This window comes from Hyperolius riggenbachi, chromosome 9, assembly GCF_040937935.1.
Source record: "Hyperolius riggenbachi isolate aHypRig1 chromosome 9, aHypRig1.pri, whole genome shotgun sequence".
Lineage (NCBI taxonomy): Eukaryota > Metazoa > Chordata > Amphibia > Anura > Hyperoliidae > Hyperolius > Hyperolius riggenbachi.
In genome coordinates this window covers 118,265,449-118,282,366 of record NC_090654.1, presented here as the reverse complement: position 1 = coordinate 118,282,366, position 16,918 = coordinate 118,265,449, and the positions used below count along the sequence as shown (strand labels likewise).

Here is a 16,918-nt window from a genome sequence, read left to right as displayed (position 1 = left end):
CAGACAGGAGCTGAAGACGGATCAGCTAATTTCGGTGTAGTGCTGCACCAATTGTTTGGGCGCCGCCATGAGCCGAATTGAGAATTGCAGTAACTTGGAGGGGGAATAGTATTTAACACGGCCCAGATCTTCAGCAGAAGCGAGATGAGCTGTCTTTCGCCACTTGCCACTAGGCAAGTAGGGTTACCGGAATAAAGCGAGCTGCGGCACTATTCATATGTTCTGCAGTTCAGCCATCCTTGTGCGCTTGTAACCTACATCATAATATTTATCTGTTTTTTAGCTCCGGGACACCGTACAAAGGTTTCTGCAGGACCAGCTTGCCCCAAAAGCACAAGAAATTGATCAACAAAATGAATTCAAGGACCTGAGAGTGAGTACTATTGTGGTTACTGGGACTGGAGTGCATTTCCCTCCACACTGTTTCAAAGAGGAACTGTAGTGAAATAACATAATTTAATAAAATTGATTATTTTTTTTACAATATTAATTTTTATATAATTTAGTAAGAGTTTGCCCATTGTAAAATCGTTCCTCTCCCTGATTTACATTCCGACATGTATCACTGGTGGTGGCAGCTTTAGTTCTGCCAGGTGATCTGTACTGAATGTTCATTTACTTATCCTATGCACAGAGGGAGATACTGCTTGCTTGGCAGTTGGAAAAGTCGTTACTTCCCACAATGCACCAAAGTTTGTAGACTGCAAACTGCCAAGACCATGGTCATGATGACATCACACTGTGGGAGGGGTTTCACCACAAGATCAGCTATACAGATCCCCTGATGATCTATTTGAGGAAAGGTAAATATTTATCGTGGTACAGGGGGTGTCAACTACTGATTGGAATGAAGTTCAATCCTTGGTTAAAGTTCATCTTTAACCCTTTAGCAGCCTATTTATTTAGAGGCTTGCAAGTGCTCCAGGCCAATTTATTTTAGCACTTTTTTTTTTCTTTGTTAGATTTCCTAGTTTCTAATTAGTACTGCTGTGATGTCTGTTTATTGCCATTTGTCACTAGGGGGCAGTGTGAGACAATAAAGGTAGCCATACACTGGTCGATTTGCCATCAGATTCGACCAACAGATAGATCCCTCTCTGATCGAATCTGATCAGAGAGGGATCGTATGGCTACCTTTACAGCAAACAGATTGTGAACCGATTTCAGCCTGAAACCGTTCACAATCTGTGGTGGTGCTGCCGCCGCTCCCCCCCGCCCACATACATTACCTACTCCGGCTGGCTCGACTGCCCCGGTCACCGCTGCTCCGTCTCCGCTCTGGTCTCCGGCATGCTTCACTTCTTCCTGCCCGGCAGGAAGTTTAAACAGTAGAGCGCCCTCTACTGTTTAAACTTCCTGCCGGGCAGGAAGAAGTTAAGACCCGGAGACGGAGCAGCGGTGACCGGGGTGAGTCGCGCCGGCGGAGCAGGTAATGTATGCGGGCTCTATTGCGTCAGTCGTCGGGCACTCGAACGCCGCTAGCGACGCGCTCCCTACCCGCGGGCGATCGACGGTAATTTTCCGCACGGAGCGATCGACGGGATCGGACGAAATAGATCAAAATTCGGCGTGTAGCGGGAACGATGTGACAGCAGATTCGATCCCAGTGATCGAATCTGCTGTCGATCTGGCGGGAATCGGCCTAGTGTATGGCCAGCTTAGTAGAAGAATTCTGCTTTTAGTTTCTGTATTTTATGATAGCAGAGACCAAAGCATTCCAAGATAATTACAACACAAGGAGTTCTGCCAACTGATGTCAAAAGCAGTGCACTTATCTCAAATGAGATAACTATTCAAGCTGCTAATGGGTTAAAGCACTACTCCTCCATAAAATACAGTTTTCCCCACAGTGACATGGTAACTGCTAAAGTACAAGCTACACTTACTTCTGCTGTGGTAATGTAAACATTTATTACATTAAAGTTGTACATTCAGCAGCTACTACACAGTTTCAGTGGCATAGCTAAGGGCCTGTTCAGACAAGCCTTAATTCACTAACCTTAACTCCTGTCTTTAATAACTCTTCTGAGCTGTTTTACAGTTATCACCATGGTGATATAATTGTGATAACTGTAAAACAGCTCAGAAGAGTTATTAAAGACAGGAGTTAAGCTTAGTGAATTGAGGCCATATGCGCGTTCCTAGACGTTTTCAGGGAACGTGTCTGGGTACCAAAAACGCATAGGAACGGCTCCTAATGCTTTTGAATGGGCTAGTTCACATGTATGCGTATGAGACGCATACGTTTCTCATCCGCATTGCTGCACGCAGTTCTGTGCGTTACGCATAGAAACGGACACAATGAAAGTCTATGGACACGTATCAAAAATGCGTACTATTGCGTTTTTAGCGTCCATTTTCCTCTACGGTTCCCATAATTCTTTTTTTTCTCCTGGGTCACGTGTGTGTGCAAAACGCAATAGAATACGCATTAGAACGCAAGAAAAACGCATGCGTTTTTCAACTTGCGTTTCTTTGATTTTAAACGCATTCTTCATACGCAGATAGTCTGAACAGGCCCTAAGGAGCTATGGGTGCGCTCTGAGTTTTACATTGGGCTTTTCAAGAACACTGTACATGGCGACTACATGATATGAAACCCAAAACCTGCCACAATTACGGGCTCTATTAACAATACTTCTCAGTCTTATTTATCACCTAACTGATAACAATAACAACCTTTCGCCACATTTACAAGCAAAATAATAACTCAAAGTAAGTTGTTCCTGATCAGCTTCATTTCAGTATTAATTTTCTCACCCTAATCTCACTAATATTATAAATGTGAAAGTTTGGATGTTTGTTATTCTATCACGCAACAATGGCTGGACGGATTTGAATGAAATTTGTCACACATAGTACATTACCTGGAATAACACATAGGATACTTTTCATCCCCATAACCAAAAAGTGGGTGGAGACAAATACAATTTTCACTGGGAAAATGTAAACTGCAGCCATTCTTACACTGGTAGGGTTCTCAAACTGCACAGTTGGTCACTGGGTGACTGGGATTAATATTCAGAAAAGTGGGTAGAACCTACAAAAGCCAATCAAAATTCGCCTATTGCTTTTCAAAGGGAATATTTAATTGCTGCCATTATTGCACTGTTAATGGCACAAGCCTTAAACCTGGTACAGTTGGTCATTGGGTGACTGGGGTTCAAATTCAGGAAAGGGGATGGAGCCACAGCCAATCAGATTTGTTTCATTTCAATGTAAATTATTGATGCCAAAGACCGCAGAACTCACAAACTAGGTCAGTGAGTAATTGTGTGTTAGGGTTAGAAAAAGTGGATGGAGCCATCACCAGCCAAATGCATACCCGGGCAACGCCGGGCCATCAGCTAGTTATATTATATTTTACACTTTGGCTATCATTCATAAAAGTGTGGTCAGTAAAGAGAATCTGTGAGGGAAAACACCGCTGTCGGTATTTTAGGCTTCTGGCTGCTCATTCATAAAAATGTTGCCAGTTGCGATAGCAGGGCGGAGATTCCCCGAACTAGGCTGGTGGTAGGCTTGCGGAAACACAGGAAGCAGCCGAGTTGATACATTTCTCCGTGTTCCGCTCTACTGCAGCTGCCTGGGAGGTCTGTGTCTCCATTCACTTAACCACTTCCCGACCGCCGTATTGACAAATGGCGGCCAGGAAGTGGACCCCGCAAGGACCGCCGTATTGACAAATGGTGGCGGTCCTTGTAGGGGCATGGGCGGAGCGATCGCGTCATCAGTGACGCGATCCTTCGCCTCCGCCTGGCGCCGCTCACCCGCCGCAACATCCCGCCGGCCATACGGAAGCGCCGGCGTGATGTTAACCCGACGATCGCCACATACAAAGTGTATAATACCAGCGCTGTGGAGTCGGTCCAAAAATCCTCCGACTCCTCAGTTTAGGATTCCACCGACTCCACGACTCCGACTCCTCTAATTTGCATATTACAATTTTGTTGATTAAAAGTATGTAACATGAAATTTGTCTCTTAACTGCCAACGCTTAGGAATTTTACAAGACAACTGAAGTGAGAAGGATATGTAGACTACTATATTTATTCCCTTTAGACTAAAACTAGTCCTTGGTAAGAGTACTTGTAAAAGGTACAAACCGGAACAAAGAACATCTATCAGTCCCTAGGCAATGTAAGTGTGGGTACATGTAAGAATGATGTGCAGGTACTCTGCAGGGGAATGAGGAGATTGTAAACAGACAACACCTCTGTGTTCAATGTGCACAGCATTCTCAGTGGATTCCCTGCAGCTCTGTGGGGAGTGCATATGTAGAGTATAGTACTACTGTGTAACAAAGTAAACCTGAGACAGATGAAATTAAAGTTTTATACATGCCTGGGGCTTCCTCCAGCCGCCTTCAGGATAATCAGTCCCTCGTTGTTCTCCTCCACCACCTGGATCTTCTGCTATGAGTCCGGGTACTTGAGCCAGTCAGGCGTAGTGCGCATGCACACACTCCGCCGCCAGGAGCATACTACACTTGTGCAGCACTATTGCACAGGTGCAGAATGTTCCTGGCTGTGGGAGCGGCATGCGGCCGGACAGCGCTGACTGGCTGAATTACCAGGACTCATAGCAGAAGATCCGGGTGGTGGAGGACAGCGAGGGACTGATTAGCCTGAAGGGGGCTGGAGGAAGCCCCAGGTATGTATAAAACTTTACTTTTCATCCGTCTCAGTTACCCTTTAATTTGTAGTCACCAAACCAAATTTTAATAACATATCACATTATTTGATTTCATCAGCAAAGGGAGTGCATACATTTGCATAAATCAGCATCAATGCAGAATTATTTCCATCTCGTTGACCATCTCTATTAGTGACACAGCTACACATCAGGCTTTATTCTTACAGCATAGATGTTATTTAGTATATATAAGAGATTCCTGTGTACACATCATATATACAGTCACAATCAGATGTGTATATCTGACCTTAAAAATACGGGGACTGCTTTATTGAAGCAGCACAAGTAACTAATTTTGATTGGTTTATTTCATTTTTGTGGACTAAGCACAGCTATTACTGTATATATATACATTATTTTTAATGACTATTATCTGAGAAATAGAACATTTTATCATATTTTCTATTTTAATTACAGTTACAAATTCATTAGGAGTCGGAGTCGGTGCATTTTTTCCCGACTCCGACTCCAGGCACCCAAAATTGCCCGACTCCGACTCCATGACTCCGACTCCGACTCCACAGCCCTGTAATGTTTACAAAGTGTATTATACAGGCTGCCTCCTGCCCTGGTGGTCCCAGTGTCCGAGGGACCACCAGGGCAGGCTGCAGCCACCCTAGTCTGCACCAAGCACATTGATTTCCCCCCCCCCCCTGCCCCAGATCGCCCACAGCGCCCACCCCCCAGACCCCTGTTTGCACCCAATCACCCCCCTAATCACCCATCAATCACTCCCTGTCACTATCTGTCAACGCTATTTTTTTTATCCCCCTCCCCTGCCCCCTGCTTCCTCCTGATCACCCCCCCACCCCTCAGATTCTCCCCAGACCCCCCCCCCATGTACTGTATGCATCTATCCCCCCTGATCACCTGTCAATCACCTACCAATCACCCCCTGTCACTGCCACTCATCAATCACCCCCTGTCACTGCCACCCATCAATCAGCCCCTAACCTGCCCCTTGCGGGCAAACTGATCACCCACCCACACCAATAGATCGCCCGCAGATCCGACATCAGATCACCACCCAAGCGCAGTGTTTACATCTATTCTCTCCTCTAAACACCCACTAATTACCCATCAATCACCACCTGTCACTGCTACCTATCAGATCAGACCCTAATCTGCCCCTTGTGGGCACCCAATCACCCGCCTACACGCTCAGAATGCCCTCAGACCCCCCCTTATCAATTCGCCAGTGCAATATTTACATCTGTTCTCCCCTGTAATAACCCACTGATTACCTGTCAATCACCCATCAATCACCCCCTGTCACTGCCACCCATCAATCACCCGCTGTCACTGCCACCCATCAATCAGCCCCTAACCTGTCCCTTGTGGGCAATCTGATCACCCACCCACACCAATAGATCGCCCGCAGATCCGACGTCCGATCACCTCCCAAGTGCAGTGTTTACATCTGTTCTCTACCCTAAACACCCACTAATTACCCATCAATCACCCCCTGTCACTGCTACCTATCATATTATACCCCTATCTGCCCCTAGGGCACTCAATCACCCGCCCACACCCTCAGAATGCCCTCAGACCCCAGCCCTGATCACCTCGCCAGTGCATTGCTTGCATCTATTCCCCCCTCTAATCACACCTTGAGACACCCATCAATAACCTCCTGTCACCCCCTAGCGCACCTTCCCATCAGATCAGGCCCTAATTTGCCCCGTGTGGGCTCCTGATCACTCGGCCAAACCCTCAGATCCCCCTCAGACCCCCTTCCGATCACCTCCCCAGTGCATTGATTGCATCTATTTTCCCCTCTAACCACCCCCTGAGACACCCATCAATCACCTCCTGTCACCCCCCTAGCACTCCTATCCATCAGATCAGGCCCAATACAACCTGTCATCTAAAAGGCCACCCTGCTTATGACCGGTTCCACAAAATTCGCCCCCTCATAGACCACCTGTCATCAAAATTTGCAGATGCTTATACCCCTGAACAGTCATTTTGAGACATTTAGTTTCCAGACTACTCACGGTTTTGGGCCCGTAAAATGCCAGGGCAGTATAGGAACCCCACAAGTGACCCCATTTTAGAAAAAAAGACACCCCAAGGTATTCTGTTAGGTGTATGACGAGTTCATAGAAGATTTTATTTTTTGTCAAAAGTTAGCGGAAATTGATTTTTATTGTTTTTTTTTCACAAAGTGTCATTTTTCACTAACTTGTGACAAAAAATAAAATCTTCTATGAACTCGCCATACACCTAACGGAATACCTTGGGGTGTCTTCTTTCTAAAATGGGGTCACTTGTGGGGTTCCTATACTGCCCTGGCATTTTAGGGGCCCTAAAACCGCGAGGAGTAGTCTAGAAAACAAATGCCTCAAAATGACCTGTGAATAGGACGTTGGGCCCCTTAGCGCACCTAGGCTGCAAAAAAGTGTCACATGTGGTACCGCCGACTCAGGAAAAATAGTATAATGTGTTTTGGGGTGTATTTTTACACATACCCATGCTGGGTGGGAGAAATTTCTATGTAAATGTACAATTGTGTGTAAAAAAAAATCAAACAATTGTCATTTACAGAGATATTTCTCCCACTTAGCATGGGTATGTGTAAAAATACACCCCAAAACACATTATACTACTTCTCCTGAGTACGGCAATACCACATGTGTGGCACTTTTTTGCAGCCTAACTGCGCTAAGGGGCCCAAAGTCCAATGAGCACCTTTAGGCTTTACAGGGGTTCTTACAAATTAGCACCCCCCAAAATGCGAGGACAGTAAACACACCCCACAAATGACCCCATTTTGCAAAGTAGACACTTCAAGGTTTTCAGAGAGGGGCATGGTGAGTCCGTGGCAGATTTCATTTTTTTTTTTTGTCGCAAGTTAGAAGAAATGGAGTACGGCGGTACCACATGTGTGGCACTTTTTTACACCCTAAGTACGCTAAGGGGCCCAAAGTCCAATGAGTACCTTTAGGATTTCACAGGTCATTTTGCGACATTTGGTTTCAAGACTACTCCTCACGGTTTAGGGCCCCTAAAATGCCAGGGCAGTATAGGAACCCCACAAATGACCACATTCTAGAAAGAAGACACCCAAAGGTATTCCGTGCGGAGTATGGTGAGATTTTATTTTTTGTCACATGTTAGCGGAAAATGACACTTTGTGAAAAAAAAACAAAATCAATTTCCGCTAACTTGTGACAAAAAAATAAAAACTTCTATAAACTCACCATACTCCTAACGGAATACCTTGGGGTGTCTTCTTTCTAAAATGGGGTCATTAGTGGGGTTCCTATACTGCCCTGGCATTTTAGGGGCCCTAAACCGTGAGTAGTAGTCTTGAAACAAAAATGACCTGTGAAATCCTAAAGGTACTCATTGGACTTTGGGCCCCTTAGTGCAGTTAGGGTGCAAAAAAAGTGCCACACATGTGGTATCGCCGTACTCGGGAGAAGTAGTACAATGTGTTTTGAGGTGTATTTTTACACATACCCATGCTGGGTGGGAGAAATACCTCTGTAAATGACAATCTTTTGATTTTTTTTACACACAATTGTCCATTTACAGAGTTATTTCTGGCACCCAGTATGGGTATGTGTAAAAATACACCCCAAAACACATTGTACTACTTCTCCCGAGTACGGTGATACCACATGTGTGGCACTTTTTTGCACCCTAACTGCGCTAAGGGGCCCAAAGTCCAATGAGTACCTTTAGGATTTCACAGGTCATTTTGAGAAATTTTGTTTCAAGACTACTCCTCACGGTTTAGGGCCCCTAAAATGCCAGGACAGTATAAGAACCCCACAAATGACTCCATTTTAGAAAGAAGACACCCCAAGGTATTCTGTTAGTAGTACGGTGAGTTCATAGAATATTTTATTTTTTGTCACAAGTTAGCGGAAATTGATTTTTTTTGTTTTTTTTCACAAAGTGTCTATTTCCGCTAACTTGGACAAAAAATAAAATCTTCTATGAACTCATCGTACTACTAACTGAATACCTTGGGGTGTCTTCTTTCTAAAATGGGGTCATTTGTGGGGTTCCTATACTGTCCTGGCATTTTAGGGGCCCTAAACCGTGAGGAGTAGTCTTGAAACAAAATTTCTCAAAATGACCTGTGAAATCCTAAAGGTACTCATTGGACTTTGGGCCCCTTAGCACAGTTAGGGTGCAAAAAAGTGCCACACATGTGGTATCGCCGTACTCAGAAGAAGTAGTATAATGTGTTTTGGGGTGTATTTGTACACATACCCATGCTGAGTGGGAGAAAGATCTCTGTAAAGTGTGTAAAAAAAATTAAAAAAATTATCATTTACAGAGATATTTCTCCCACCCAGCATCGGTATGTGTAAAAATACACCCCAAAACACATTATACTACTTCTCCTGAGTACGGCAATACCACATGTGTGGCACTTTTTTGCAGCCTAACTGCGCTAAGGGGCCCAAAGTCCAATGAGCACCTTTAGGCTTTACAGGGGTGCTTACAAATTAGCACCCCCCAAAATGCGAGGACAGTAAACACACCCTACAAATGACCCAATTTTGGAAAGTAGACACTTCAAGGTATTCAGAGAGGGGCATGGTGAGTCCGTGGCAGATTTCATTTTTTTTTTGTCGCAAGTTAGAAGAAATGGAAACTTTTTTTTTTTTTTTTTTTTTGTCGCAAAGTGTCATTTTCCGCTTACTTGTGACAAAAATTAATATCTTCTATGAACTCACTATGCCTCTCAGTGAATACTTTGGGATGTCTTCTTTCCAAAATGGGGTCATTTGGGGGGTATTTATACTATCCTGGAATTCTAGCCCCTCATGAAACATGTCAGGTGGTCAGAAAAGTCATAGATGCTTGAAAATGGGAAAATTCACTTTTTGCACCATAGTTTGTAAACGCTATAACTTTTACCCAAACCAATAAATATACACTGAATGTTTTTTTTTTAATCAAAAACATGTTTGTCCACATTTTTCGCGCTGCATGTATACGGAAATTTTACTTTATTTGAAAAATGTCAGCACAGAAAGTTAAAAAAATCATTTTTTTGCCAAAATTCATGTCTTTTTTGATGAATATAATAAAAAGTAAAAATCGCAGGAGCAATCAAATAGCACCAAAAGAAAGCTTTACTAGTGACAAGAAAAGGAGCCAAAATTCATTTGGGTGGTAGGTTGTATGAGCGAGCAATAAACCGTGAAAGCTGCAGTGGTCTGAATGGAAAAAAAGTGGCCGGTCCTTAAGGGGGGTAAAGCCCTAGTGGTTAACATTGTTATCGCCACATCCAAGGGAGCGGGATTTCCCATCCTCATGCCGCTTGCGTAAATCTTTATGAATTAACATTTTGTTACATTTGTTACGATAATCACCGCACAAGGCGGTGATTTATCGCTCTGCTCGGTAATGTCAGCTTTTCATGCGGAAACAGGCTTTATGAATACACATTTTGCAAAGTGGTCGGTAAAGTGAGCTGTTTTAAGCATTTCCGCATGATAGCCAATATAGAGAATTTATGTGTGCATCAAACCAAGTAACACCTGACAAATCTCGCTTTGCAAATTTGGCCTAATTGGCTACTCATGAGACATAGCTCATGCAAATATGCATTTGCTTTCGCATGCCAAAGTTTGCAGGGTTAAAACCAATACCGCAAAGCGGTTGCCCTGCGGGAATTAGTTCATGCGGGCGGCTCTTCCCGGCGCTGGCCATGCTTGGGGGGGTGGGGGGGGTGGGGGTCACCTGCACCTCCCGACCTCCCCCTCCGGGATGCCGCTGTGGTTTCCAGGCAGTGAGAGAGCTTGGGTCCCCGTGGCACCCTGGTTGTATGGGGGCATTGGGAAGCCTCCCCGTGGCGCTCCTGGATAGTGCTAATGTAGCACGAACTAATTCAGGGCAACCGCTTTGCGGTATTGGTTTTAACCCTGCAAACTTTGGCATGCGAAAGCAAATGCGTATTTGCATGAGCTATGTCTCGTGAGTAGCCAATTAGGCCAAATTTGCAAAACCAGATTTGTCAGGTGTTACTTGGTTTGATGCACACATAAATTCTCTATAAAGTGTTATATTATATTTTTGCTCTTTGGAAACTTAACAGTGCAACATAGATAAGGTGAAAACAGGTGAAAAAGCTTTGTAAATCACGCGCAATGTCATAGAGGTGTAAGCTGGGGTAGGATAATGGTTTGGTGAGATTTTGCACAACAAAGCATCTTTCCAACACTAAGATAATCTGCTGTCACTGATGTGCCCACAGTGCAAAGTGTCTCTTACTCATACCCACTTTTCCAATCCTAGTATGCAGCAAATCCTTCCACTTGCCTAATCTGTACAGTATTTGTAGCCTAGCGTTCAGAAAAGAGAGAGAGGTTGCTATACCTACCTCTCCTTTCCTCTGTTAGACTTAGCAACTGCCATTCAGGAAATGCTTTTGAAAACAAAATACTGAGAAACCCCCATGATTAGATGGAATAGTCCAAAACCACCTATCGGTTTCTTCAGATTTTAACGGCTTACTTTTTTTTTTGCTATAAAGGTCCTTTAAGAACTAACTTACAGTCCCTATCCTGTTTGTTAAACTGGGCTCTACCTATATTTATGTATGTGTAGATAGTCCCAAGTAGTGCTCCAGTGTATCATTAAGGCAAGCTTGTCAAACTGCTGTTTGGCATTAACTTCTTTGTTTCCCTTTTTAGCTTTTCATTATTTTAAAGCTACATTGACAGTCCCATGGGTCATCAGAGCTGAGACTGTGCAAAATGGTGCAGGGAAATTTGGGCGCACCATGCGCCACCATAGGTTGTAATGTGAATTGCAGCTAGAGCAGCGCTCAGACAGTAATTTAGGCGCCGTCAAAAGACAGAGCCCAAATTACTATAAAAACAGCATAATAGCTGGCAGCCGAATTGCGTCTTTCCCCTAAGTCCATGGCGACCTGGAGGGGGAATAGTAATGCCGCCGGGACATTTGCAGGAGCTAGGTGAGCTGTTTTCCGGCTTCACCCTGAACCCAAATCTCCCGATGCCATTCTTGCATGTATGTCAATAGGGCATGTGCATGCAATTTCCTCATTCCTTTGCAATGCTTTTAGAGACTTGTTATATGACCCCCTGCCTACTTTAGCGCTGTGTTCCATTTATGTTGCATTTCAGCTCGAAGACATCATCAGTTTACAAAAATCTTATGCATAAAATATTACTTTACTTCATTGCACATTAATATACTGTAGTACATTCATTTCACAGCTTTACTAGGGTACACCCTATAGAGCACACTTTCTCTGCTTGTCAGTCCATTATAACTTGACGGTGAAATTAGAGGCATTGATTTAAATTCTGGTTATGGGTCATCCCCATTCATCACTGTTTTTAAAACTGGGCTAAGCTAGTCTTATTTTGTGCTTTCTTTTTTCTACATTTATTTAGAACTTTTGGAAGAAACTTGGAGACCTGGGACTTCTTGGAATAACCGCTCCAAGTAAGCACACAGTTTCCATCTTGCATATTAAGGATGTAAACAGGCTTGAGTTGGAAAACATAAGAGATCCAGTAGTGTTGGGCGAACAGTGTTCGCCACTGTTCGGGTTCTGCAGAACATTACCCTGTTCGGGTGATGTTCGAGTTCGGCCGAACACCTGATGGTGCTCGGCCAAACCGTTCAGCCGCATGGCCGAACTAAGAGCGCATGGCCGAACGTTCCCCGAACGTTCGGCTAGCGCTGGTCACGTGTTTTGGACCCAAACGCGCTCTGATTGGCCGAACGGTCACGTGGTTCGGGTAAATAAATACCCGAACCACGTCATATCTCCGCCATTTCTCTGTGGGTTTAGCTTTGGGTAGGCAGGCAGGGTAGTTCGCTCTCCAGCCACGCTAGCCAGGGTCCCCCCCAGTCATTGTGTGTCGCTGCTGGGAACAGTAGTACACCGCTCGCTCAGCCACACTATATATATAGCATTGTTTACTGCCACTGTGTACCTCGCTCAGCCACACTATATATAGCATTGTTTACTGCCACTGTGTACCTCGCTCAGCCACACTATATATAGCATTGTTTACTGCCACTCTGTGTACACCGCTCAGCCAGACTATATAGCATTGTGTGTACTGCCACTGTGTACCTCGCTCAGCCACGCTATATATAGCATTGTGTTTACTGCCACTCTGTGTACACCGCTCAGCCAGACTATATAGCATTGTGTGTACTGCCACTCTGTGTACACGGCTCAGCCAGACTATATAGCATTGTGTGTACTGCCACTCTGTGTACACTGCTCAGCCAGACTATATAGCATTGTGTGTACTGCCACTCTGTGTACACCGCTCAGCCAGACTATATAGCATTGTGTGTACTGCCACCGTGTACCTCGCTCAGCCACGCTATATATAGCATTGTGTTTACTGCCACTCTGTGTATACCGCTCAGCCAGGCTATATAGCATTGTGTGTACTGCCACTCTGTGTACACCGCTCAGCCAGACTATATAGCATTGTGTGTACTGCCACTCTGTGTACACGGCTCAGCCAGACTATATAGCATTGTGTGTACTGCCACTCTGTGTACACTGCTCAGCCAGACTATATAGCATTGTGTGTACTGCCACTCTGTGTACACCGCTCAGCCAGACTATATAGCATTGTGTGTACTGCCACTCTGTGTACACCGCTCAGCCAGACTATATAGCATTGTGTGTACTGCCACTCTGTGTACACCGCTCAGCCAGACTATATAGCATTGTTTACTGCCACTCTGTGTACACCGCTCAGCCACACTATATAGCATTGTTTACTGCCACTCTGTGTACACCGCTCAGCCACACTATATAGCATTGTGTGTACTGCCACACTGTGTACACGGCTCAGCCAGACTATATAGCATTGTGTGTACTGCCACTCTGTGTACACTGCTCAGCCAGACTATATAGCATTGTTTACTGCGACTCTGTGTACACGGCTCAGCCACACTATATAGCATTGTTTACTGCCACTCTGTGTACACGGCTCAGCCACACTATATAGCATTGTTTACTGCCACTCTGTGTACACCGCTCAGCCACACTATATAGCATTGTGTGTACTGCCACTCTGTGTACACGGCTCAGCCAGACTATATAGCATTGTGTGTACTGCCACTCTGTGTACACTGCTCAGCCAGACTATATAGCATTGTTTACTGCCACTCTGTGTACACGGCTCAGCCACACTATATAGCATTGTTTACTGCCACTCTGTGTACACCGCTCAGCTACACTATATAGCATTGTTTACTGCCACTCTGTGTACACCGCTCAGCCACACTATATAGCATTGTTTACTGCCACTCTGTGTACACGGCTCAGCCAGACTATATAGCATTGTTTACTGCCACTCTGTGTACACAGCTCAGCCACACTATATAGCATTGTTTACTGCCACTCTGTGTACACCGCTCAGCCAGACTATATAGCATTGTGTGTACTGCCACTCTGTGTACACCGCTCAGCCAGACTATATAGCATTGTTTACTGCCACTCTGTGTACACGGCTCAGCCAAACTATATAGCATTGTTTACTGCCACTCTGTGTACACCGCTCAGCTAAACTATATAGCATTGTGTGTACTGCCACTCTGTGTACACCGCTCAGCCAGACTATATAGCATTGTGTGTACTGCCACTCTGTGTACACCGCTCAGCCAGACTATATAGCATTGTGTTTACTGCCACTCTGTGTACACCGCTCAGCCACACTATATAGCATTGCGTACTCTGCCAGTCAGTGTGTATATTGCTGGGATCAGTAATACTCCACTCACCGCCAACCACTATATGAGCTCACCATGAGTTCCTCAGAGACCTCTGCTGTGAGCAGCACTCCCAACAACAGCAACAGCCAACGCCCCACGCAAGCTATAACATCCACCCCAGCAGCCAGTGGTCAGCAGCAGCCCTCCCCGGAGGAGAACGTTGTGTCCATCGGTCCGTCGCCAGAGCGATTAATGAGGGCTGCCATTGAGGAGATGATGGGGCCTGATGTGGAGGAGGAGGTCTGGCTCAGGCCAGCATCCCAAGTTAATTTTGAGGACGATGAGGGGTCTGTGTCTGGGGATGTTGGGGTGGCAGAGGTGGTGGGTGGGTCAGACTCAGGAGAAGAGTTGTATGATGAGGATGATGATCGGGACCATCTGTATGTGCCTCAGAGTCCGACCCCGGAAAACATGTTGTATCGTGTGTTTAGGTACTAAAATCTGCGTTCCCACTTCCCAGTACTGCCCGGGTCCACGGATCCATATAATTTTTTGGGCAGCACTATCAAACTGTGGGCTATGAGTGAGTTGCCATGGTCCTTCTGTGCTGTCACACTCATCGTCTGTCTGCAGATGGATTGTTCAACACAGCTACGCCATCTGACATGTAGACCTTGACCATCTTCTCCAGGCGATTGGTGTTGGAGGACGTGGAACTGCCCGATTGCTGTTCTGTGGGCTGCTGCATGGGTGTCAGAAAATGTTCCCACTCCAAGGACACTGCCAATACCATTCCCTTTTGGGCACTAGCAGCAGCTTGTGTTCTTTGCTGCCCTCCTGGTCCTCCTGGGTTTGCTGAAGTCAGTCTGTCGGCGTACAACTGGCTAGAGAAGGAGGAGGATGTCAATCTCCTCTCTAAAGTCTCCATCCTCAAGGGCCTGCTGGAATTGTTCCATTTTTGACCTGTCTGACACTTTCTTCAATCAGTTTTTTAACATTGTGTTTGTATAAACTGGGTATAAACCCAGTAATTGGTGTTGTCCAGAATAATGAATAATAATGAATAGTGAATAATGCACGGGCCGCGTTCAATGCAGTCTAGCATGAATTGAGCCATGTGTGCCAGAGAATCCTGCCAGACTCCTCTGTCTTCATGTTCTTGTGAGCGTTGTGATTGTTGTGATGCACCATATTCGTCACCAGCATCACTTTCTTCCTCTTCTGCTGTCCATTCCCGATAAATTGTGGAAGTCCAACGTGCACCGCTCTGTCCCTCGGCAGTGGGGGCATCCAATTCCTGCTCCAACTCCAGCTGTTCCTCGTCCTGTTCTTTGTCATAGCTGGGACCAGCGTTTCCTGAGGCAGGTTGCCTGATGTTGGTATCATCACGCTGATCGTTTTCATCTTCAGATTCCCCCACTTGCATCATGCCAGCGGTTTCCATCTTCAACATTGATTTCTTCAGTAAACACAGCAGTGGTATTGTAATGCTGACTGTAGAGTTGTCACTGCTCAGTCACAAGCAACGTGGATTGCTCAAAATTTTGGAGGACTTGGCAGAGATCCAACATGGTGGCCCAATCAGATCCACAGAAGCTTGGTAGCTAGCTGCTGGAATGCGCCTCGGCACTGCGCAAAAGCGTGCTAGCATGTGCAGCGTAGAATTCCAGCGCGTAGGGAGGGACATCACCCAGCGAGCGATGGTGCGCTAGATTGAAGCGCTCCTGCATCTCTTGGTGAGTCCTTCAGAAGCGGTACTGGACTTTTAAAAATGTTTTTTTTTTTCCTTCAACAGAAGATCTGCCACGTTGGAGTGAGGAGGACGCCGCCGACCCCGACACCAAGCTGAACCCCGCAAACTCCAAGCAGAGGATCTTCAGGAACCCTCAAGGCTTTGAGCAAGCTGAGGGGGATCAGCAGTCCCGACGAGACCTCTCCTCATATGTGACTGTGTGCAGTGGAGTAGAGCTCCCCAGAACAACCTCTCACTTTGTCACTGGTCACTTTGTCACTTTGTCATTTTGTCACTTTGTCACTGGTCACTTTGTCATTTTGTCACTTGTCACTTTGTCACTGGTCACTTTGTCACTTTGTCATTTTGTCACTTTGTCATTTTGTCACTTTGTCAGTCACTTTTCACTTTGTCACTTGGTCACTTGTCACTTGGTCACTTGTCCAGATGATCTCGGTACACCTCCTGCGATTCAAATTACTGCACACATTGCTCTGGGATTTGGGTGTGATGAATGATGCATCTAACTGGCCACCGGAGGCAATTAAGGCCTTCAAAACATTGAAAGCAGCTTTCTGTTCCGCCCCTATTTTGCGTCATGTTGAGTTGTTGACGTCATGTTCATCCTCGGCCTCGCCTTGCATTTCAGTGCGAGGTGCATTTTCCACAGAAAAAGGTTGTGAATCCGGGCACAACATTTGTGGCTGTTCCATTGACCTTTCACAGGTAGAAGATTGTGGGGGTGGGAATAGCTCCTCCGAATAGCCCATTGTGTCCTGAAAACTACTCATTGCATTGCTTTGC

General features: G+C 45.5%; 1 protein-coding gene across 2 annotated transcripts in view; it reads left to right on the top strand.

Moving 5' to 3' along the window:
- Positions 1 to 16,918, top strand: part of LOC137531719 (isovaleryl-CoA dehydrogenase, mitochondrial-like) — a 71,398-nt gene that overhangs the window by 11,580 nt on the left and 42,900 nt on the right. For both annotated transcript variants that reach the window (XM_068251676.1, XM_068251674.1), the window contains exons 2-3: positions 284 to 373; positions 12,087 to 12,138. In XM_068251676.1, the coding sequence (XP_068107777.1) occupies positions 284 to 373; positions 12,087 to 12,138 (142 nt within the window). The remainder of the gene's footprint in view (positions 1 to 283; positions 374 to 12,086; positions 12,139 to 16,918) is intronic.